This window comes from Gobio gobio (assembly GCF_949357685.1).
Source record: "Gobio gobio genome assembly, chromosome: 8".
Lineage (NCBI taxonomy): Eukaryota > Metazoa > Chordata > Actinopteri > Cypriniformes > Gobionidae > Gobio > Gobio gobio.
Window position 1 is genome coordinate 24270647 of NC_137114.1, and position 26411 is coordinate 24297057.

General features: G+C 38.4%; 1 protein-coding gene across 1 annotated transcript in view; it reads left to right on the plus strand.

The window, feature by feature from the left end:
* The window catches only part of dgkb (diacylglycerol kinase, beta), a 71228-nt gene extending 49853 nt beyond the window's left edge, over nucleotides 1-21375 (plus strand). The window contains exons 21-25 of the mRNA XM_079823747.1: nucleotides 4452-4542; nucleotides 4849-5041; nucleotides 14134-14254; nucleotides 17949-18009; nucleotides 20253-21375. Of these exons, the coding sequence (XP_079679873.1) occupies nucleotides 4452-4542; nucleotides 4849-5041; nucleotides 14134-14254; nucleotides 17949-18009; nucleotides 20253-20357 (571 nt within the window). The 3' untranslated portion in view covers nucleotides 20358-21375. The remainder of the gene's footprint in view (nucleotides 1-4451; nucleotides 4543-4848; nucleotides 5042-14133; nucleotides 14255-17948; nucleotides 18010-20252) is intronic.
* The last annotated feature ends 5036 nt before the right edge of the window (nucleotides 21376-26411 follow it).

Sequence of the window (26411 nt, forward strand, 5' to 3'; positions counted from 1 at the left end):
AGAAGGTTCAGGTGTGTGTGTCTGCTGGTAATGAAAACAGATGGTGGTTTGTTCTGGTGAGGTCACTGATCATGATCCTGGTCCCTGAGAGACTTTGTGTGGGGTGGGGGACAGGGGTCCGGCTCCACAACCCACTCTTAATTGAAGGGGCAGCTAGATTACCCTCTCTGAACCCTAGCTGGGCTCTGTGATGGTAGGGGTTTGCGCCATGTGCTTCAGTTTTTGAGTCGTCCTGGATCATTTTCATGCCAAGATGGGGACCAGACAGTCATTGTGAATTACTTTAGGTGATGCATTATTGTAAATTCATTCATTTTGATATTGAACCTACAGTCTTGCAGTTACTAGATGCACTGATATTAAAATTCTGCCCGATACAGATTGTTATTTATTGTTATCAAACTGTTAATTCATTTCAAATGACTGATTTGACTAGTAAATATGATTTGATTAGACTGAAACAATTGTTTTAAATGCTAGTAATTTTAGCCATCACAGCAGTATAATGTACTGTATGAAAAATGTATATTTATTTTATGATTTGCTAAAGATTACTTTTAACCCTTAAGGACCTAGAACATTTTTGGTACGCCTGACTTGCCTTTACTTTTCTTTGTTTTTCTCACCCATTCTAGCAGTTAGCATCAAGTGTCATATATCATTTTAAACAGGAGAACATGAAGTTTACATTTATTTAGTCTGAGAATGGATTAAATTAATATAATTTTAAGAAAAATGGCAGCAAAAAAATTGTGATTTTACTGTGAACTCAATCAGAACTTCATGAAGTTTGGATTTTTTCCTTTAGAAAGTGAGACTTGGTTGTTTTAGACTTCCAGATGAAATTTTGTCTACATGTAACAATCCCTCAGCAAGTTATAGCCATGAATATTATTCTAGGCGTGTAAACAGGTGTATTTTATTTACTGACAATGTAGATAAAAATGCTCAGGGTTAATAGAAAGATTGTTATATAATAACAGAACACTGAAACGGTGTAAAACACAAACTACATGCAAATAGAGCATGCGTTTATTTCAGTTTATTTTCATGCACGCAAATACACACCCACTTTCACGTTGTGTCAGAGAAACATGTGATTGGTGGTTCAAAAGACCAAACACTATGTTTATTGGTTGAGTTGATGACAGTTTCAACGAATCTGGGCACGTGGGGTGGGACTAGTGATCAACAATCGTTTCTGTTTGGCTCAAGGGAACAACCCACATGCGTTTCCTTGACGAATCAATGCTGCAGATTTTGATGACGTATCCACACTCACCACAGAGCCTCTGAATAATCAATTGCAAGAAATGTGATGCTTCTGAAAAGCTGAGATTCTTCTCTTTGCGGTGCATTTTACAGCATACAGATTGGATTAGCTGTTTAAAAGTTTTTGTTATTTTTAGCCACGGGCGGCTGTCTCGGTCTTTAAGGGTTAAAGGGTTAGTTCACCCAAAAATGTAACTTCTGTCATTAATTACTCGCTCTCGTTCCAAATCCGTAAGACCTTCGTCCATCTTCGGAACACAAATGGAGATTTTTTTGATGAAATCCGACAGCTCTCTGACCCATCCATAGACTGCAACATTATTACCACTTTCAAGGTCCAGAAAGGTAGTAAAGACATCGTTGAAATAGTCCATGTGAATACAGTGGTTCAACCTTAATGTTATGAAGGGACGAGAATACGTTTTGTGTGCAAAAAAACCCGGACTTTATTCAACAATTTCTTCTCTTCTGTGTCAGTTTCCGATGCTGTTCACGGTGAGCACCACGACGCATGCGCGATGCAGGAGACAGCCAATAGTGGGCTGCCGTTCTGATGTAGAACCCGGAAGCACTGCACTGTTTATAACGTCAACTGCGTCAGAGACTGAAACGGAAGAGAAGAAATTGTTGAATAGAGTCATTATTTTTATTTTTTTTGTAGCACAAAATGTATTGATATATTGGGGACAGGATTTGAAAAGTCTAAGTGGTCGTAAAAAAAAAAAGTCACACTCAGGGTCTTTGGGTCAAAAATGACCCCCATAGGAAATTAATGGGAAATTGACAAAAATTTGAAAATACAGAGTTTTTTTGTGCATACAATCTACAAATCAGCCAGGATGCAGAAAAAAATGACTCAACAGTGAAGGGGTGAATCTCTAAAACATCAAGAGTGCAAAACAGACAAAAAAGCTCTCTCACACACACACACACAAAAACACAATTAGCTTTTGGAATGGCACGTTAATTTGTTTTTTTTATAAAACGCAAGATCCACTATAGTGGTAAAAATGTGCTATTGTGTGATAAAAATGCTCAATATGTCCACCGGATGGCACCGATCTCATTAAAAAAATTGCTTTCATGAGGCCTAGGCTTGACTCTAAAATAAATATAGCTTTAATAATAATAAAAATATATATATAAATGTTTTATTATATTCAATGGGAAAAAATGGGTCATAATTATTGCATAAATATTAATTATTAATCATAAAATTATCTCAAAACACCAAAAAAGAAAAGAAAAAATATTATTGAACAAAAATATATTTCATTGATTTTACTCAAATCTTTTTTTATCTTAATCCCGCCCTCCGGGTCATTTTTGACCCGAAGGCCCTGAGTGTGACCCCATAAATGAAGACCCCCAGAGGGTTAATGACAGAAATTAAATTTTTGTGTGAACTAACCCTTTAACAGTATTATTAAATTATTATGGTTTTTAAAGAATGAATTGTGGTTGCACAAACATCCAATTCTTGCTGATAACCATTATGGTACAAATACAGTATATCATGATTCCCTAGTTACCAGCTCAGATATTTAACCACTTCAATGCCATAGAATAACTATTTTGGTTTTCTCAAAGAACCTTTTGGTTCATAATGTAAATAATATTTTAAAAATCTGAAGAACATTTTTCCACTATAAAGAACCTTTTGTGCAATGGTAAGGTTCCATGGATGTTAAAGGTTCTTCATCAGCAGAGAGTTATTCAGGGGCAGGGGCTCAAATGTAAAAAAGGGGCATATATATATATATATATATATATATATATATATATATATATATATATATATATATATCCTTATGCTCATCAAGCCTGCATTTATTTAATCAAAAATACAGAAAAAACAGTATCCTAATATTGTGAAATATTATTACATTATGTTCTTTTTAACTTTTTATTAATCAAAGAATCTTGAAAAGAGTATCACAGTTTCCATCATTGACATTAAATCCTCATATTAGAATGATTTCTGAATGATCATGTGACACTGAAGAGTGGAGTAATGATGCTGAAAATCCAGCTGTGATCACAGGAATAAATTATATTTTAAATTATTTTAAAATAGAAAACCATTATTTTAGTAATATTTCACAATATTGCTGTTTTTTATTAAATAAATGCAGGCTTGATGAACATAAGGGACTTATAATGCTGCATAATATTCAAAAATGGTAAGTTAATATAATAAAGTCCTTTCACGTCACCATTTCGCCAGCCTACACTTCATATAATAGGCCTGTAGGTGCCGGCGGCACTTGGGTTTTGTTAACTTTGATAGTTTCATGAAATAGTAAACGGTGTATCAATACACATAAATACAAGTGAATTTAACACTACTTACCATTAATGCGACTTTTGCTGCTGTGGTTTTGTGCAGGGATTTGTTTGTTGTCAGTTAAAATCCATTTAGTTAGTGATGGAATTTAAAATATGACACAAACCACAGGAAATCGTTCCACAAATGTTAGTTAGTTTGTCCATGTAATTTTCAACCAATTTATGAATAAGAACAGAAAATTACCGCTCCACTTTACATCGCCCAATGGAATTTGAACTTGCTTTGCCAGATCACGATTGGTTGGTGTAACATATGACAAACGGGCATTGGTGAATTGTGTAATACTTATATAATATATAGATTTGTAATTATATCAACACATTAGCTCTGATTATGGATGAAAAAAAAATATTGGTTTACTTTTTTCCCGTAAGGCCACACACTCTCTGAAAGGACCATATTTGGCTCGAGAGCCGTTTCCGAGCAGTGGAAAATCAGCTGTCAATCAAAACGCATGCAACCCATAGCAACGCGTTATGGCAACGCCTCAACAGAAATTGTCCGACTTTTGAGCCGTTCGTTACTATTGTATACATTGTCATGTTATAATAATCACATTTATTTAGTTTTATTGACCACAATATTATCCTTGATATTTGTCTGAGAGGGGCACTTTTGATTCATTTTGAAAAAGGGCAGGGGCTCGAGCACCCAAAGCCCCCCCCCCCCCCCCCCCCCCCCTGCACGTGCCTGTTCTTCATGAAACATTAGATGCCAATAAAGAACCTCTCATTTTAAGAGTGTACGCCACACCACTCCCCTAATGCTTGATAATGATTTATAAATAATACATTATCAATAAAAAACTGATATAACTTGTTGGTTTCAGGATGAAGAATAAGCTTTGGTACTTCGAGTTTGGCACCTCGGAGACCTTCTCAGCAACTTGCAAGAAGCTACATGATTATCTTGAGGTGGAGGTAATGAGAATAAGTGAGAAACCACATGCCTTATCGCCTTTCTAACACTTAAACACCCCCTGCAGAACCACTGGAAAGAACTGTGGCGTATTGTTTTAAGAGACAAAAAAAATTACATTTTGCCAAAATGCCTTTCAGGATTATAACAAAGCGCAATTTATTTTCAGTGTGATTGTGCTAATCCAACAGATGTATGTTTATTTCTTCATTATTGATTGATCGATTCATTGATTCATTCACTGTATTATAAATGTAATTGAAACTGTACATAAACACACCTTGCAATTCTTTCCCATGTTTTTAAAGTGTGATGGTATCACCCTGAACCTCAGCAACATCTCATTGGAGGGCATCGCCATCCTGAATATTCCCAGCATGCACGGCGGTTCCAACCTATGGGGAGAGAGCAAGAAACGGAGGGGTCACCGTAGAACAGGGAAGAAGTCTCCGGAAAAGACCACAATTGTTGACCCCAAACAACTAATTTTTGCTGTCCAAGGTATACAAACGCTTACTCACATATCACAAAACATTATGCCCCAAATGCTGTCAACAGAGCTTAACTTGAATTGAACCTGGGACATTTCTTTAAGGGTCACCTTAACGTTACTGGTTTGCAAAGTCCTTGTCTTCATACCTGATTAATCAAAGGCAACTTCAGAGAAACTTTTCTTTCATGATGAATATTTCACCAGTGACACATTGAATCATGGCGAGTGGCTTTTGTTTGGGTTGAAGGGGCGCAGTTTTAATGTCAGTGTTTGGGATTGTCAGTGGCTCTGTAATGGCTTGTGCTAGCGTTGGTGGACAGACCTGTCTAATCAAAGCAGACTCAACTATACCATGGTAAAACAAGGCGGATTGGGGTTTCAGTAACTGTACTTTCTAAAGCAGCAGGTTTACTGTCACATACGTCTACTGTTGCCACTATCTTTGCTCAAGGGCACTGAAATGACTGCCATAATCAATCAGGCAAATTCTTGTTTTTCATATTACAAAGCTAAGTTGTGCGACTTTGGTGCTTTGTAGTCTCAGAATTATACGGTATGCTCTTGGACCGCCCACAGACGGTTCACTGACCGTTTAATGCTTATTGCACACAGAACTGGAAAAGCAGAGTCATGATCTGGCAAGCTCTAATCTGATTGGCTGATAGTGACTTTAGATGACTTCCAAGAATAAAGGCCCGTTCACACCAAAAATGTTAACTATAAAGTAGTGCTGGGAATCGATAAAAAAAAAGTAACGAATTAATCGCATTGTTTTCTGTAATCAATCGCGATTAATTGCAAGGTTTTTTATATTATATTTTAAATATGTATTGTAATGGCATCTTTTTATGAATGAAGGCCAGTATCACTGATACTAATGTCTTTATGAAACATCAATGACATTACATTACAGTATAACTGAAAGCTCCCAATTTCAACATTTATTAGGCTTTAAAAAAACACCTTTTAATTGAAGTGAACTTAAAACAGTTTTTACATAAACCCATTATAATAAATGTTATATTTACCTGTGGCCTTCCCTGTTAGACATATACAGAAATGTAATTGTTATCAAACACCTTTCTTAACTGCATAGAAAATACATTAAATATAGATTAATCATCTTTTCTCTGTTACCTGTTTTTTGATGAACATTAATGACGGACATCATCAGTGCTGCTGTCCAACATGACGCGGATCTGACGCGCTGTCACGCGCATCTCATTTTCTCACGTTCATTTAAGAGGTTATTTAACTCATTTAAGATTCCTATTATGAGAATACTCGACAAAACTGGCATTTTGGCAACATTCTCTGTGTTGTTGTTATTGTTTGTTCAAGAGCGAAAGAGAACTCGATGTGTGCACAAGACTGGCGCAATCTGATTGAGACTAGGGATCTGATTGAGACGCACCCACACAGACAGGACATTGACATACAGCGCGTTCTTTTCTGTCTTGTCGCGCTTAGATGGTGGAAAAGCATTTACATGAATAGGAGCGTGATCGTATAATGTAAAGCTAGGCTATATATATATATGTATATATATTAGCGTCCACACCAGCGGACGATATTGTTCTGTTTATTCTGTGCTTGTCTGCTGTTTTAAATGCTCGAGTTTGTCACAGGATGAATTCTGATTGGCTGTCAATGTTTTATCGTTCATCAGCTGGATAAAATTGTTCTGAAAGTGATTCCAACGATATATTTTCTCTTTGCCATTCTTTAATATAAAGAACGATTTTTAGAACTATATCTTTATCCTTATCTTTATAGTTATCGTTTTTGGTGTGAACGGGCCTTAAGAGTACTGTACATAAGTTGTTTTTGACAGTCCCCCTGAAAAAGCCAAGCCAATAAAGCCAATAAAGAAAAGCCAAGGTTCACCAGGTTAATGATGTCAGATTTTTAAAAGATATTCAACACTTTAACTTGTTTGAGCAATTTAACTATATAATCAATGTGATATATAAAGTTATGGTAAGATTTAAAATCATAATGTAAGATAAAAAGTCATATTTTTGATTTATATAAAGTCATTTTGTGAGATATGAAGTCATAATTTCAGACATAAAAAGCCAGAATTGTGAGTATATTGTATACATGTATATACTGTAAGTAATGATGTTACTTAATGTAATATTAAGTCACAATTATCTTTTTATTACATGGAGATAGAAACTGGCTTTTGGAGTTCGCAGACATTGTCGCACCCTTATTTTATCGTATAATGTATTTTTTTTATACACTTTAAAAACAAACCAAACTGTGGTCATTCACTTTACATGTTGGTCAGACCAACACACTCTCATTACAAAACCTATTTACAAAAACGATTGTACATTTTGGCGAATTGGTGGCGAATTCATATGAATTTGAATCTCATTTTCTTTCAATCTGCTTATGCCACACTGAGGATTAGGCTTAGGGGTGGACAAAATCAAATCAATTCGTACAAATCAAACTCGTAAAATAGTTACATTCTTTCAAGAGATCAGGTTAGTCTCTTCCTGTCAAAGTGGGTGATTATTGGCCAGAATAAGCAACAATTTGGCCTAGAGATTGTTTTGGTTCTGATGAACCCCAATAAAAATTATTTGAATGCAAGAAGTAAGAGAAAACTCTGCACATGCTAACACATAAGAAATAACAAACACGGGAAAACCCTCACAGGTAGTTTCCTGCCAAATGGCATTAACCCAAATCCTGTCAAATCACAAAGAACATTAAAGAGTTGTTTTTGAGATGAACACTTAGATGTTCCCTCCACGGAGGATCATCAAGGCAGAACGCCGTTCACTAATCTAGAAATGTGTACGCCGGTTGTACCCACGTTGGGGAAAATCTGTGTATCATGCCCGCTTTGAGAGCATTGATTGTAGTTTTACGGAATCTCTCTGGGCCGTTATCATGGGAACGCTTCGGATCACAAAGAGCAGAATGAAGGGTGAAACGTCTGAGCCTGTTTGAGTCTTACAATCACGGTATTTGATGTTCCCTGATGAGAAATCACCCATTTGAAAGAGATTGTCAGTTAGACTTTCTTGTTTACAGAGGTTAAAGTGTTTACTTGCCTGGCCCAGCTACTTTCTTTTCAGTCAATATGGGTGAAAATGAAATATAACCTCTAGTATGAGTATACTTCTTCATGTTTTGTACAGTATATCAATATCTGTACATTTACACGCCTTAACTCCATAGTATCTCATTCATTAAACTCTTTAATCTGTCCACCTCAGTTAAACCCCAAGTACCAATCCATTATCTCGGTTGTCGTTAGTCTGTGGCCGTCTTTCCAGTTCATCCAGCCCCTTGCACTCTTTAATTTCAGTCAATACGAGTCAGACGCTGATAAATGCATCCATTTGTATCATGCATGTTTGCTCTAATATCCTGCTGCATCTCTCAGTTGGGCTAAAGCAGAAATGGAGCGCTTCGCAAATAAAACTGGCTTCCGAAAAAGAGAGCAGGGAAGAAAAAACCCTTTACGCTCCATTCTATTCCATTTACTCTGGGAAAAATGATCAATTGATTGCTGCGAAGGCAGCCGTGAACCCAGGTTCGGACCAGAGAAGGCACTTAGCCTGGGCGCCTTGCAGGTGGTTTTGAAAGCCTTCGTAGATACGGCTTCATCTGAAGGAGCTCTGAAGGTGAGAGGCCTGTGCTTGTCAGATTAGTCGAGGGAGCATTAGCTGGATGGTAAACAGGGAGTGCATTAGCCCCAGAGGCCCAGCTCTCAGATGGGGTAGAGTCTGACCTTTCGGGAGCAGTTGAGTGGCCCCGCTGGTGACGCTAGGAGACAGGCCTCCTCAGGTGGAAGGGAATGGAGGCGGGCTGAATTATTCAGCATGGACGTGGGCTGCATTGGGGCTACTGATGTCCCCTGACACACTGTGTGAAAGCCCCCCCAACCCCCTCCCGCGCACCTCAGCCCTCCCTGCGCCTGTCGCTCCATGTGCGTCATGAGCAACACGGGCTGTTCAATCACACAGAAAAAAAAACAGGTGACAAGAAAACACCATTATCAGGTGCACACGGCTTGTGTACGTGTGTGCATGTGCAAAAGAAAGAGAGCTTTGTGTCAATTTTACATGTTTAAGTGTTAAAATACATTTTCTTGTTCCAGCTGAACATTCAGAGACTTTAAGAAATGGATTTGAAAGTTGATTTTCTCCCTGAAAAGTGTAAACACTCTGTTCTGTGGTACTTTCAAAAATTGCTCTGTTAGAGCCAACATTGGCTCAACCAATGGAGTCACGTGTCAGTTTGGGGCAGAGCTATCTGTTTGATTGGAGAGTTCAGGAAAACCATAATTTTCGCAATTTCATTTTGTATTCTAATTAGTATTCTTATAGTGCCGAAATTACACTCTTCATCTACAGTGGGGAGAACAAGTATTTGATACACTGCAGATTTTGCAGGTTTTCCTACTTACAAAGCATGTAGAAGTCTGTAATTGTATCATAGGTACTCTTCAACTGTGAGAGATGGAATCTAAAACTAAAATCCAGAAAATCCCATTATATGATTTTTAAATAATTAATTTGCATTTTATTGCATGACATAAGTATTTGATCACCTACCAACCAGTAAGAATTCCGGCTCTCACAGACCTGTTAGTTTTTCTTGAAGAAGCCCTCCTGTTCTCCACTCATTACCTGTATTAACTGCACCTGTTTGAACTCGTTACCTGTATAAAAGACACCTGTCCACACACTCAATCAAACAGACTCCAACCTCTCCACAATGGCCAAGACCAGAGAGCTGTGTAAGGACATCAGGGATAAAATTGTAGACCTGCACAAGGCTTGGATGGGCTACAGGACAATAGGCAAGCAGCTTGGTGAGAAGGCAACAACTGTTGGCACAATTATTAGAAAATGGAAGAAGTTCAAGATGACGGTCAATCTCCCTCAGTCTGGGGCACCATGCAAGATCTCACCTCGTGGGGCATCAATGATCATGAGGAAGGTGAGGGATCAGCCCAGAACTACACAGCAGGACCTGGTCAATGACCTGAAGAGAGCTGAGACCACAGTCTCAAAGAAAACCATTAGTAACACACTACGGCATCATGGATTAAAATCCTGCAGCACACGCAAGGTCCCCCTGCTCAAGCCAGCACATGTCCAGGCCCGTCTGAAGTTTGCCAATGACCATCTGGTTGATCCAGAGGAGGAATGGGAGAAGGTCATGTGGTCTGATGAGACAAAAATAGAGCTTTTTGGTCTAAACTCCACTCGCCGTGTTTGGAGGAGGAAGAAGGATGAGTACAACCCCAAGAACACCATCCCAACCGTGAAGCATGGAGGTGGAAACATCATTCTTTGGGGATGCTTTTCTGCAAAGGCGACAGGGCGACTGCACAGTATTGAGGGGAGGATGGATGGGGCCATGTATCGCAAGATCTTGGCCAACAACCTCCTTCCCTCAGTAAGAGCATTGAAGATGGGTCGTGGCTGGGTCTTCCAGCATGACAACGACCCGAAACACACAGCCAGGGCAACTAAGGAGTGGCTCCGTGAGAAGCATGTCAAGGTCCTGGAGTGGCCTAGCCAGTCTCCAGACCTGAACCCAATAGAAAATCTTTGGAGGGAGCTGAAAGTCCGTATTGCCCAGCGACAGCCCGAAACCTGAAGGATCTGGAGAAGGTCTGTATGGAGGAGTGGGCCAAAATCTGGTCAAGAACTACAGGAAACGTATGATCTCTGTAATTGCAAACAAAGGTTTCTGTACCAAATATTAAGTTCTGCTTTTCTGATGTATCAAATACTTATGTCATGCAATAAAATGCAAATTAATTACTTAAAAATCATACAATGTGATTTTCTGGATTTTTGTTTTAGATTCCGTCTCTCACAGTTGAAGAGCACCTATGATAAAAATTACAGACCTCTACATGCTTTGTAAGTGGGCAAACCTGCAAAATAGCAGTGTATCAAATACTTGTTCTCTGTATATATTTTTATTAGTGCCGTCAAATCGATTAATCGTCTAACATAAAAGTTTGTAAAAAATGATTGTGTGTGTCTATATGTACACACACATACACCTATATATTTACAAACTTTTTATGTTAGATGATTAATCGATTTGACAGCACTAATTTTATTTGTAGATAAAAGGTTTAAGGTTTGGCCACAGGTTTTGGCCAAAATTCTTCTTCAAAATCTTCCTTAAAATGGCATTAAAAAATGCCATATCATTTTTTTTTTTTTTGAGTATTAATTTTAATTAATTTTAAATTTTACTTTTTAATTTAATTAAAATTGTGCTAAATATAAAAATGACTTTAATTCACATTTCTTTTTGTAATTTTTTTTATTTTTTTTATTTCAATTTGAATATTATTATAGCCGTATACGTTTTGTAGGCTTGTAGATGTTCCACCAGCTCTTGCCAGCATTGAATTTCTATTTATTACTTTCTATTTCTACTTTATAGTTTATACTACTTTCTACTGCCTGGATCTGGAGCGGTTGCTTTTATGGCTCAGGTGATTGACTAAAAAACACTGTAACTGAGTGCAGATGAAGCAAACATGCCAGCGTGCAGAAGCTTTGTGTGCGTCATGTCCCAGCCGAACATCACCTGTCACTGAAATGAATGGGAACACTTTGTGTTGATGTAACAACTTGTAAACAGTGTTTCATCTGTGTTAATATAATCTCTTACATTCTCATTTGAAATAGATGACAGTTCCCAGAGCATGTGAAATAGTAGGTAGAGAGTGTTCTCCGCTCCCTCAGGCATTTAGAAATCCCCTCCGCCTGACTCTGATGGTGTCCTCTGTGTGAGCTTTCAGCCTCACGACTCGTGCAAGCCTGACCCTTTTAGAGAGCAGAGCCACAGTGGTCAAAGGACTGTGTACACACGCACACGCACACACACACACACACACACACACACTTAACACACACACACACACACACACACACACACACACACACACACACACACACACACACACACACACACACACACACACACACACACACACACACACACATGTTTGTTTTTGTGAAATGTGAGGACATTCCATAGGCGTAATGGTTTTTATACTGTACAAACCGTATTTTCTATCCCCTTACACTGCCCCTGCCCCTAAACCTAGCCCTCACAGGAGACTGTGCAGTTCACTTTCTGTGAAAAAAAACTTGTTCTGTGTGATTTATAAGCATTTTGAAAACTGAGGACATGGGGAACGTCCTCATATTTCACCCTCTTTTTGTAATACCTATGTCATACCCATGTCATTATACACATTTGTGTCCTGATATTTCACGAAAACATGCCCACACACACACACACACACACACACACACACACTTAACACACACAGTTCGTACTTCTCACACTTTTTCAAATCCCAGCAAGGCCTCGTTCACAGCCTGTCTCCTTGACAACAGCTGAACACAGGGTTGGTACAACAATCCAGGCATTTGTGTTACCCCATTAACTGTGGGGTCTGCCAGACGACTGTAACCGACACAGTTTTTTGTGTTTTGCTTTTGCATATTTAAGAAATGTATCCCTGCATTGCCCTTAGGTACATGAAGTTTTGCACACAAGTGACATTTAGCTTGAATATGGGAATGGATTTACAGTGTAACTCATATTTATGTTCATAAAACAAATTCCGATTGGTCAATAGTGTTCCAGCTATGCTAAAATACATTTTGCAGTAACAGCTGTGATGCAAAACACCTGCTCACCTTATCACTGCCTAGCACCCATGGGGTATCTATGACTGTATTAACAATATAGAATTTAATTGAGTTAAAAGAATGTAAAAGACTCCATAGAAAAACTCGATGTAAGATACAGAATAAAGTGGACAAAGTTTGGTAATGTATGAAAGGAATAGAAAAGAGAAAAATATAATTAAAACGTAAGATACAGAATAGAATAGACGTAGGATATATGATACATGTGCACATTAAGCCATAGTGCTTATGTGAGTAGTGTGAGTTTGAACCTGGCTCACACACATCCCCCCTTCTTCCCTCATCTCACTAAGATTCCCTAAAAAGTGTCAAAAAGGTCCAAACCTAAATATAAATAGAGAATGAATGATTCAGTGCAACAGACCTGACTGGACCTTGTGCTATCGGTCAGAGCTTTGCCAGCTCTCAGTTCTGTTTGTTTGTGTGGTTGACTGACTGTTGCTTGTCTGTGGACTGAATGACACCGTGTGTGTGTGTGTGTTTGAGGAGGAGGAGAGGAAGACTCATAGGAGCTGTTACTGAACAGATGGTCCCAGCGCGACACTGGACCTCCGACCGGGGAAAAATCAATGCTCATAACTTCAAAACAAAAAAGAAATTAATAAATATGGAGGAACACTAGATTGCTTTGCATCAGTGTCGCATTCTAATTAATAGGTGTTTTGTTTGTGGGTTGTTGGTGTTTTTTTCCTCCCCTCCTTTTCTCCAACGGTGACAATTTATGCTTTTTTAGAGCGGAAGGCAGACTGTGAAGATTCCAAATCAAGCTTGTCTGCTTTTTTTTTTCTCTCCTTCTCACACGCTCCCCCCCCTTTCCGCCCCAAACACACCTCCACTGTCTGCTCCTCATCTTCTCTTTTGGACTTTCTCCTCATAATCTTTTCCCCCTGACGTCCCCCCATGGGTCAGGCTTGAGCGTTTGGTAGAAAGCGGATGGTATAACAGGCTAACACATTTTGACAGGGATATTGATATTGGTTTTGTGTTATAGAGGGAGAGGACTGTCTGCATGGGCTCCTCGGTTTTGTGTTGTTTCATGTATATTAATGATAATGTAAAATAATTCACTTCAGGTATTAGCACATTACAGATTGTCGCGTTACATGTGCTACACACTTACATTTAATCATTTAACAGATGCTTTTATGAAAAAACGACTTATAAATGTGATGTATCCAAGAGTCAAGATGCATTATCTGGATCTAGAGAAACTGGCAGGTCATTGTGAGTTCAGAGACTTTAACCAGACTAGACATTTTATTTAATTTGACTAAATTGTAGGTCTACTCATTTGTAACTTCATCATTTAATGGACTTTTGCTACTCATCAGTTAACTATTTATTTTCTTTCTGTCACTCTTTCTCAATGGTAGACCCCTCTGATCAGCTGTTGGAGGTGGTGGGGCTGGAGGGGGCGATGGAAATGGGGCAGATCTACACGGGTCTGAAGAGCGCAGGCAGACGTCTGGCCCAGTGTTCCTCTATCATTATCAGGTGTGTTACAATACAGTCTTTACAAATCGCCCGCGATTACCACATTAGCTTCCAATGTAGTGTTGTGTGTTAGTATTCCTTATATAGTGTAGTTTAAAATGTGAAGGGTTAGATTCAAGTAACTTGATTAGTGTAGTAGTAAACAGCTTTACATCGCCAAATCATTACCCACATTACTAGATGACATGACATTTATACTTTTACTGATCAAAAGTGACTGTAAAGGCATTTATAATGTTACAAAAGATTTTTTTAAATAAAATGCTGTTCTTTAAACTTTCTATTCATTAAGGTTTCATCATGGTTTCCTCTAAAATATTAAGCAGCACAACTGTTATAATAAGAAATTAAAATAAGAAATGTTACTTGAGCATCATCAGCATATTAGAATGATTTCTGAAGGATCATGTGACATTTTAAATTGTAATAATGGTAACACTTTAGTATGGGGAACACATATTCACTATTAGGTACGACTTCAAAAAAACTCCTAATTTACTAATTTATATAATATATGCTTTAGAAGTACTAATAAACTGCCAATACCCTAGTCATATGCATGCTAATAAGCAAGTTAGTAGTGAGAATTGAACCCTAAAATAAAGTGTTACCATAATTATTTAATATTTTAACTATTTTCTTACTGTTTTTTTTTTCTTTAAATAAAAATCTAATAAATGCTTGGTGAGCATAAGATATTTCTCTGAAATGCATTTAAAAATCTTACTGATCTCAAATGTTTGAACGGTACTGTATTTTTTTGATACCACGTGGGATATTTGTGCAGTATTTTGTCTACATTTAATGTTCATTTGTCATACTGTATAGGACAAGTAAGGAAAACATATTTAATATGGTACAGTTATTCTAATATATTGATGTTTACAGATATACTGTATATAAACAAAAATAAAAATGTTATATATCCTTATGTTTCAGTATTATATGCAGTCAACTCCAGAATTATTGGCACCCTTGTTAAATATGATCAATGGGGGCTTTGAAAATAAATCTACATTGTTTGTCCTTTTGATCTTTCATTCAAAAAAATGCACAGAATTCTAACCTATCATTGAAGTAAATCAAAGGAAAGTGCGGGGGAAATCTCATTATGAAATAAATATTTTTTTTCTAGTTCATGTTGGCCACAATTATTGGCACCTAATTATTTCAGCGTCCTTTTCCCAATATAACAGCTCTGAGTTTTCTCCTACAGTATAATGCCTGATAAGTTTGGAGAACACCTGACAAGAGATCAGAGATTATTCCTTCATACAGAATCTCTCCAGATCCTTCAGATTCCCAGCTCCATGTTGGTGCTTCTCCTCTTCCCCACTCATTTTCTATAGGGTTCAGGTCAGGGAACTGGGACGGCCATGGCAGAAGCTTCATTTTGTGCGCAGTGACACATTTTTGTGTTGATTTTGATGTTTGTTTTGGATCATTGTCCTGTTGGAAGATCCAACCACGGCCCATTTATACGATTTCTAGCAGAGGCGGTCAGGTTTTTTTTGTATCTGTTGGCATTTGATAGAATCCATGATACCATGTATCTGAACAAGATGTCCAGGACCTCCAGAAAAAAAAATTTAAATAGGCCCACAACATTTAAGGTCCATCGGTATATTTAACAGTGGGCATGGGGCACTTTTTATCCAAAAAACTCTTTTTTTTGTTTCATCTGACCACATAACCATGTCCCTTTTGAAGATACAGTCGAGTCTGACAACTGAATATGCTGGAGTTTGTTTAGGAGGATTTTTCTTGAAACCCTCCTAAACAACATGTGGTGATGCAGGTGCTGTTTGATGCACTTTATTAGGCTTTCGGACCCCAAGACTCAACTTATCTCTGCAATTCTCCAGCTGTGATCCTTGAAGAGTCATTGGCAACTCCAACTCTCCTCCTCGCTGTGCATTAGGACGATGTAGAAACATGTCCTCTTCCAGGCAGATTTGTAACATCTTTAGTTGATTGGAACTTCTTAAGTATTGCCCTGGTGGTGGAAATGGGAATTTTCAATGCTTAAGCTATTTTCTTACAGCCACTTTCTCTTTTGTGAAGCTCAACAATCTTTTGCTGCACATCAGAACTACACTATATTGCCAAAGGTTTTGGGACGCCTGCCTTTACATGCACATGAACTTTAATGACATCCCTTTCTTATTCCGTTGGGTTTAATATGGAGTTGTCCCACCCTTTGCAGCTATAACAGCTTCAACTCTTTTGCGAAGGCTTTCCGCAAGGTTTAGGAGTGTGTTTATGGGAATTTTTGACCATTCTTCTAATAGCGCATTTGTGAGGTCAGGCACTGATGTTGGACGAGAAGGCCTTGCTCGCAGTCTCCCCTCTAATTCATCCGGAAGGTGTTCTATCGGGTTGAGGTCAGGCCAGTCAAGTTCCTCCACACCAAACTCGCTCATCCATGTCTTTATGGACCTTGCTTTGTGCACTGGTGCGCAATCATGTTGGAACAGGAAGGGGCCATCCTCAAACTGTTCCCACAAAGTTGGGAGCATAAAATTGTCCAAAATGTCTTGGTATGCTGAAGCATTAAGAGTTCCTTTCACTGGAACTAAGGGGCCAAGCCCAACCCCTGAAAAACAACCCCCACACCATAATCCCCCCTCCACCAAACTGTACACTTGGCACAATGCAGTCAGGCAAGTACTGTTCTCCTGGCAGCTGCCCAGACTCATCCATCGGATTGCCAGACAGAGAAGTGTGATTGGTCACTCCAGAGAACACGTCTCCACTGCTCTAGAGTCCAGTTGCGGCGTGCTTTACACCACCACATCCGACGCTTTGCATTGCACTTGGTGATGTAAGGCTTGGATGCAGCTGCTCGGCCATGGAAACCCATTCCATGAAGCTCTCTAAGCACTGTTCTTGAGCTAATCTGAAGGCCAAACGAAGTTTGGAGGCCTGTAGCTATTGACTCAGAAAGTTGGCGACTTCTGTGCGCCTCAGCATGCGCTGAGATTAATAAAATAATGAGAAGATTTTGGTCATACCCGCTCTGTGATTTTACGTGGCCTATGACTTTGTGGCTGAGTTGCTGTTGTTCCCAATTGCTTTCACTTTGTTATAATACCACTAACAGTTGACCGTAGAATATTTATTAGTGAGGACATTTTATCGAATGGACTTATTGCACAGGTGGGAGTCCATCACGGTATCAGGCTTGAATTCACTGAGCTCCTGAGAGTCCCCATTCTTTCACAGATGTTGGTAGAAGCGTCTGCATGCCTAGGTGCTTGATCACCTGTGGCAATGGAAGTGATTGGAACACCTGAATTCAATGATTTGGAGGGGTGTCATGTGATGAATGATTAAGGGAATTTGGCCTTTGTGTTTCATCACGTTTATATTCATGTGGAACAGAAGGTCATAGCTGGACAATTCCATGCTCCTAGTCACCCTGTTGTGCTAACAAATACTTCAGATATTTTACTCATAAGAATTTCTAAGGGTGCCAATAATTGTGGCAGATGTGCATTGGAGAAAAACATTTATTTCATAGTGAAAACATTTTCATAAATTGTTTCACTTCAATGGAAGGTTAGATTTTTGTGAATTATTTGAATGAAAGATCAAAAGGATAAACAATGCAGATTTATTTTCACAGCCGCCTTTGCTCACATTTACCAAGAGTGCCAATAATTCTGTAACTGTAACCATCTTCAATTGACAGAACCAGTAAACCCCTCCCTATGCAAATAGATGGTGAGCCATGGATGCAAAGCCCATGCACTGTAAGTATGGCATGCACATTTAATAAAATTATATTTATTAAAAATAGATATTTCTATGTGCTTAAATGTCCCTGATATAGCTGTGTTCACCTGTCAATGTTTAATAGCGGGAATATTTTTTTCTTTACATTCTTCCCAAACTGTCAAACTGGTCAGTCTTAGATTTTCCTGATAGTTTGTGTAAAACTACAGCAGCATCTTACAAAAAAAGCTGAAAATATGCTCCAGCCCGAAACAACCACCTCATTTGCGAGATTCGAAGCTTTGTTTGCTTTTAATTAAAGTTTCTCTTCTCTGAAAGCATCCTTTCTGAAGTGCAGTGTTCATTTACATATACTTCATTTTGTCGATGCCTGGAATCCAAAAAGCCTGACAACACAATTAATTGGAAGGAGCACTTGTACCTGTAGATTAAAACTCTGGCTAAAGGTAGACCGCAACATAACTGTTATTGTAGCAGGTGATCTCCATGGCAACCTATGGCTTCATTGATGCTTAATTAGTGTCAGTAAACGCAAGGAATGCTTTTGAGACACTACAGTCGATGTTCAGGTGTTCCAACTTATCCTCAGCAAAAGTGATTATGCTAATCCATTTTTAGGTGGCGCTGCATTGTATTTTGTATTTGCTTGTGAGGGGTTGTCTGTAAACCAGTGGAAATCAGTGTCAAATAGAGGGGAAATTGCCTGTATATAAATTATATAAAAATGTAAATATTTTTATATATTTATATTCATATATTACTTTTATTATATATAATTATATATCTTTTTTTCATAAAAATATAAATACTCCAAAAACTACTTTCTGAAGACATTACTTAAAGCGTTTTCTCTTTTTAATTTTTCCGCCTTATTTTGCATTGCATTGTTTTGCCATAATTTTATTCTTTAGAGAATCAGGTATATTATTCATAAATGAGCTACAATCCTCACCTAATGGCACCTAATCTTATCTTGTCTTTCTAAATTGTTCCAGAGAGGCTCTAAAAAGGGCATGGTTCCAATAAATTTGCATTATATATGAACACTCTCGATTTCACCCCGTATGTTAAAAAATGTCATGTTGACTCTACCTCTTAATTAAACTTAAATGTTCCAAAGGTTTTCTTATTGAGGTGTTCAGTACCATTTACCTTCTTATTGCCATTACTGTGTCTGAATACTTTCATGAACAAAGCACATGGGTGAATTCAAAGAGAAGAGCTTGATATTTACCATCACCTTTGATGTGGAATTATAATTGACCCATAAATAGGGAATTCAGAATTCAACACCCAATTAAATGTGACGGGTTAATAAATAAGATTTTAATGACACTCGCACTTCACATTCTAGTCCATTAGTTCACTGCCTGTTTTCAAACATCGTTCTTTATACGCGTGGTCATGTCTTGGAGAATTTGGAAGTTGTGTTTTGCCCGTTGAACATTTAAAGGGATAGTTCACCCAAAAGTGAAAATTAGCCCATCATTTACTCACCCTCAAGTCATCCTAGGTGTATGTGACATTCTTCTTTCAGACGAATACAATCGGAGTTATATTACAAAAGTCCAGGCTAATCCAAGGTATTAGAATAGGATTCATAGTTCATCTGCCCATCAAATAACTGCTCCACGCGGCTCCGGGGTGTTAATAAAGGCCTTCTGAAGTGAATCGATGCATTTGTGTAAGAAAAAAAACCCATATTTAAAACTTTATAAAGTAAACTTTCGGCCGACCGCCTTCCCTTTTCAATTTATGAAATTTTTTTTGAAAGTTCCCCTGCCGATCGAAAGACTAACGCGACCAGGTCCGCTCGTCATGACGTCACGTACGCATCTTGAGTTTCACTTTCAACATTCAACACTTTTCCACGGAAGGCGGTCGGCCGAAAGTTTACTTGATAAAGTTTTAAATATGGATATTTTTCTTACACAAACGCGTCGATTCGCTTCAGAAGGCCTTTGTTAACACCCCAGAGCCGTGTGGAGCAGTTATTTGACGGACAGATGCACTTTTTTTGGACTTCAAAAACAGAGCAACTATTAATCAAATTCTAATGCTTGGATTAGCCTGGACTTTTGTAATATAACTCAGATTGTATTCGTCTGAAAGAAGAATGTCATATACACCTAGGATGACTTGAGGGTGAGTAAATTATGGGCTAATTTTCATTTTTGGGTGAACTATCCCTTTAACTATGTCATATCTTCTCTCAACCGGTTGTCTTTATTCATTTATATCACATTGTATTTGTTCTCAGATTAAAATTGTGCATGAGAATCAGGCCCGTATGCTGATGGGCCCTTCACAAAGCTCTGGCTGCTTTTCCTTCTTTCGTCGTGATCGAAGAGAGAGCAAAGACTGACGACCGACAGCACCTGGGATCAACACTGCACCCTACACGAGATCATGTAAATCAAGTGACAAGGTTCCTGAAGGTTGTATTTTAGCAGTGGAGAGATCTCTAGATTTCAGCTGATCATTTCAGCCACCAGTTTTCTGTCCCAGTTGATTGATTAAACTGCCATTTTACAAACCATGCACTGGGAGACAAAGGCCAACCCATGGACAGTTTATTTGTTCACAAATGTTTAAAATGCAGTTGAAAGGTACCAGGTGAAGATACCGGACAGGTATAATGGAATAAGAATCATGGAGATTCATGCCGGAGACTCTCTGTACGATTTTCAAAGTCGCTGTTCTTCTCACACTACACAACTGGGGTTTGGGGTACCATTTAGTTGCATTTAGTTACACAACATTCCAATAGGAAGAATTGCCGACAGCTCTGTTTGGTCTACAAACGTTTCACAACCAAACACATGCTAGAAGTGATGCATGAAATAACATAAAATCATGCATGATGCACGGCTGGATTTATTCCTGTTAAAAACAGCCACCAAGAAGCTTGCGAGTTGTTTGTGCCCTGATTTGCAGCAAAAAATAATGGATGCTTGCTGAAGCCATGCTTACTGAGGTTTTGTCTATGACTCCTCCCCCTGAACTTTCCCTCGCCCTGTATCTTGCGCTCTCATTGGCTGTAGGTCATCACTGATGTAAGTTCTAGTTAAAACACATTCCACACTGCAAGTCGCAGACGCGTCCCGATATTTAGCATGCAAAATATTACTACATGATTGTAACTCACATGAACAAGAAACAACTTGCATCAGATGTCGGCCATTTGTCAGTGATTTCCACAAAACTGTCGGCGAGTGGAAATCTGAGCTAAAATCGTGCAGTGTGTACCTGGCATTAGGCTTAAGAGACACTGCAGAAGCAAGTCTTTTGGAGTCTGCCTCTTATGTGTGGGGTCAGGCGGACTATGTTATTTAAGAAGCGCCAGCAGTTCTGAATTACTTGGTGCCAAATGTGAAATGACCAAAGGAAAAACTAAATACTAAATACTTTTTAACTTAAAGCATGTGTGATGTGTTGTGTCTAGTGGTAAAAAAATGTAATATGCTGTGCCCATACTGGGTTCAAATCCAGAACTTTGTAAAATTGTATTATATTATATTATATTATATTATATTATATTATTATTATATTATATTATATTATATTATATTATATTATATTATATTATATTATATTATATTATATTATATTATATTATATTATATTATATTATATTATATTATATTATATTATATTATATTATATTATATTATATTATATTATATTATATTATTATATTATATTAATCATATTAATTATATTATATTAATCATATTAATTATATTATATTAATCATATTAATTATATTATATTATATTGTTTTGTTTTTTCTATGAAAAAGAATTGGACTGACCAATTTAAATGTGAATTTGTATAGAATTATATTTATTATTTTAGGAGTTGCATTTCAAATTCACTTGGCTCAAAAAAAATCTAGATGGTTCTGGTTTAAAGTGTTTTCTAAAACACTACTTAAGTGCCAAACACTAAACACGGTCAAGTCACTAGTGAAGGAAATCATTTCCAGAAGCATGAACACATGTGGTGTAGAAATATGAACTAAGAAAGCACAAATGTGGCTTTAGGTTACTGTTAGATAATCCTCATCTGGAGTCCGTAATCGACACGCAGTCTTGAAGGCTTTTTAATGCGAATACCTGTCTGTGTTTTACTTTAAGCCAAAGCCGTTTGCTTTATGACCATTTATCAGATTGGAAGACTGTATTTTGTTGTATTTTGTCTTTACAAGACATGGTTGTCATGGTCACAAGGTGCTTCGCTCATGCATATTCATGTGTTGTGATGCACTGCTGCCAGAGCTAAAGCAAATGTGCGACTGCACCTTTCCTTTTCTTGCGAGATAGCAGCATGCAGTGATGTGAGACACTTACACATTCTACTAACTAAAGTTTCTGCCTGGTTTACTTTCACTTAACTCATTTAGCCTGCAGTTCATAATAAGTGATTTGTGCAATGAACTGCCTGATGCATTTGCATGTTGGATCGAGATTTGGCGTATGGCAGATGTCATAATTTATAGATATGACATATGACAGATGTCATCATTTATAGACTTTATATTTATACTAAGGATCTTCCTTTGATGGATAGAGAGCATGGCCTATTATAACATGTATATGATGCCAACTTTGTAAATCAATCATTAATGTGCAGTCAAATACTTGTACATTTAAATTTTTCTAAACACATTGTAATGTAAAACTTTTTGAACTTTAGCTTTGTTTAAAGTTAACTTTAATATTGGTTTTAATATTGATTATTACAAACAAAATCTGGTGAAATCTGCCGTTTTTGACATTTTGACCCGTTGAACCCCATTTCTAAAAGTGTGTAAAACCAGTTAAAGCAACATTTTCATTATTTTCGTCAGTAAAAAATATATTATGGCAGATTGTTTAATGTGTCCGTTTGTAACTCTTACAAACACACCCACTTTCACCCTTTGAACCTGTCAGCTTGCCGTAACCGTTCACCTCTTGACCTGACAACAAATGGATCCCTATGGTTGTAACCTTTTAATGTTAACCTGTCAAATGAACATCTGTACCTGTCCTGCATTTCATAAAGCTCATGGGATTATGCATTGCGGCATGAATAACTTAAAATGTCAGTTTATGTTTCCATCAGTTCCCCATAATGGAAGTCCCTCTGTTTATGTGCTGGTTTATCTGATCCTGCAAAAGCGACATGTTAGATGTTTCGCAATCATAATGCAATAAGAACTGTGACGCAAGGAACCACTAGACCGACACTTTTAGCATGTGTTAAATATGTTGCATGCATGGATATAATGAACTTCATCTCAAAGGTCAGATAAGGTGTGAAAGCACATCTATAACCATAGGTGTTATTGGGGGAAGAATCTCATCACTTGACCCCTGCATACCCTACATAGTTATCACAAACCACACATTTTCAGAACATAATTTCAAAACTTTTTGTTCAGCACATCCCACAGATGCTGAATTGGATTGAGATCTGGGGGATTTTGGAGGCCAAGTCAACACCCCAAACTTGTTGTGCTCCTCAAACCATTCCTGTTCCATTTGTGCTGAAAGAGGCCACAGCCACCAGGGAATACCGTTTCCATGAAAGGGTGTACTTGGTCTGCAACAATGCTTAGGTAGGTGGTACGTGTCAAAGTAACATCCACATGGATGGCAGGACCCAATGTTTCCCAGCAGAGCATTGCCCAAAGCATCACACTGTCTCCGCCGGCTTGCCTTCTTCCCATAGTGCATCCTGGTGCCACCTTCTTCCATTGCTCCGTGGTCCAGTTCTTATGTTCACGTGTCCACTGTTGGCACTTTCGGCGGTCAGCATGGGCACCCTGACTGGTGTGCGGCTATGCAGCCCCATACACACAAACTGCGATGCTGACTCCTTTCTATCAGAACCAGCATTAACTTCTTGAGTAATTTGAGCTACAGTAGCTCATCTGTTTGATCGGACCACACGGGCCAGCCGCCCTGTCACTGGTTCACCACTGTCCCTCCCTTGGAGCACTTTTGATTGATACTGACACTGCAGACCGGGAACACCCCACAAGACCCCATTTTGGAGATGCTCTGAACCAGTCGTCTAGTCGCCATCACAATTTGACCCATGTCAAACTCACTCAAATCCTTACATTGCCCATTTTCCTGCTTCTAACACATCAGCTTTGAGGACAAAATGTTCACTTGCTGCCTAATGACTATATATAATATAATCCTTAACCTTTATTTAACTGACAAAAGTACAAAGAAAATATGTTTAAAGTCTTCACAAACTTAAGTGTATTTTGTAAATATAAACAAATTTTGATTTTGATGGAGGCAGCACACCCAAAATAAGTTGGGACAGAGGCATATTTAACACTGTGTCACATGACCTTTCTTTTGAATTATTTGGGAACTGAGGATACTAATTGTTGGAGTTTTTGCTTGTGGATTTTTTTGCCCAATCTCGCCTGATAGCAGCAGCCATATCACCCTGTAGCCCAAGACTGGTTTCCCACTGGAGCTAAGCAGGGCTGAGCCTGGTCAGTACCTGGATAGGAGACCAACTGGGAAAACTATAGGTAGCTGCTGGTAGAGGTGTTAGTGAGGCCAGCAGGGGGTGCTCACCCTGTGGTCTGTGTGGGTCCTAACGCCCCAGTATAGTGATGGGGACACTATACTGTAACAAGCACAGTCCTTCGGATGAGATGTTAAACCGAGGTCCTGACTCTCTGTGGTCATTAAAAATCCCAGGATGTCCTTAGATAAAGAGTAGGGGTGTAACCCCGGCATCCAGACCAAATTTGCCCATTGGCCCCTGTCCATCATGGCCTCCTAATCATCCCCATATATATGATTGGCTTCATCACTCTTTCTCCTCTCCACCAATCAGCTGGTGTGTGGTGGGCGTTCTGGCGCAATATGGCTGCCGTCGCATCATCCAGGTGGATGCTGCACATTGGTGGTGGTTGAGGAGATTCCCCCCTTCTATGTAAAGCGCTTTGAGTGCCTAGAAAAGCGCTATATATAAATGTTTAAACAAATTATTATTATTGATACACGACAGCTGCTCAACAGTCTGTGGTCGTCGTTGTCTGATTCTCCTTTGCATGATGGGCCATACATTTTCAATAAGAGACAGATCTGGACTGCAGACAGGCAGTGAAGCACATCTCTTCTACGTATAGAGTGTCTAGAAAATGTGCAGAATGAGGCCTGGCATTGTCTTGCTTCTCAGGAAAGTTGTCATCTTGATGGTATATGTCTCTGTACAATCTCAATATATGCCTCCACGTCAGTGGTACCTTCACACCCATGCAAGTCACCCATACTGTTTGCACTGATGCACCCCCATACCATGACAGATGTTTGCTTTTGCACCTGTCGCTGATGAAAGTCTGGTTGGTCCCTTTAGTCTTTGGGACTGAGAACTCAGTGTCAGTTTTTCCCAAAAACAAGCCGAAACATGGACTCGTCTGACCACAGCACACATTTCCACTGTGTTTTGGATCATCTGAGATGATCTCAAGCCCAGAGAACCGTTTTTTTGCATTGAACAGATGTATAGCTTTCTCCTTTGCGTAACATTGCATTTCCATGATTCAGCTGCGGACTGTGTTAAGTGACAACGGTTTTCCAAAGCACTCCTGAGTCCATGTGGCTATATTTAACAGAGCAGTATGACGGTTTCTCATGTAATGCTGTCTGAGGGCTCGAAGGTGACACACATTCAACAGAGGTTTCCTGCCTTTTCCTACATGGACTGAGATTTCTCTGGATTCCCTGAATCGTTTCACAGTATTATGATAGTTGGTGAAAGACCTAAACAATTTGCAATCTTGCATTGAGAAATTAGATTTTTTTTTGGCATGTGAGATTTGGCACAAAGTGGTGAGCCATGACCATCTTTGATTGGATACATGCACTTTTTATACCCAAACACGATACCCTCACCAGTTCACATGCTAATTTTGGACCGTTTCAAAACAGTTTAAATTGGATATTCTATAATCTTTGCACTTTAATGTTGCCTCTGTCCCTCTGTCCCATGTTTGGAGTGTGTTGCAGCCATCAAAATCAACATTTGTTTAAATTTTGAAAACATTGAAGATATTTTCTTTGTACTTTTGTCAGTTAAATAAACGTCAAAGAGAATAATTATTGAGAATGAACACCTCTTAGGGAAAATTAAAGAAAATGGGGTAACAGTAACTAAATGTATATTAATGTATATTAAGTGAATGTATATTGTATATTAAGTGGGAGTGGATAAGTGCAAAAACGAGTGCACAGAAAGAAATAAGAGCATGTTGTAGCCTTCTGTATGTGCATCATTACATAGATTTTTGGAATACATGTATTTTGATTGGTCAAGTATTTCTGAATATTGACTGTTCTCCATGGCAGCACTGTATAATAGACCACTCGTATGTGCTCGTGTTTTTTTTTTTGTTTTT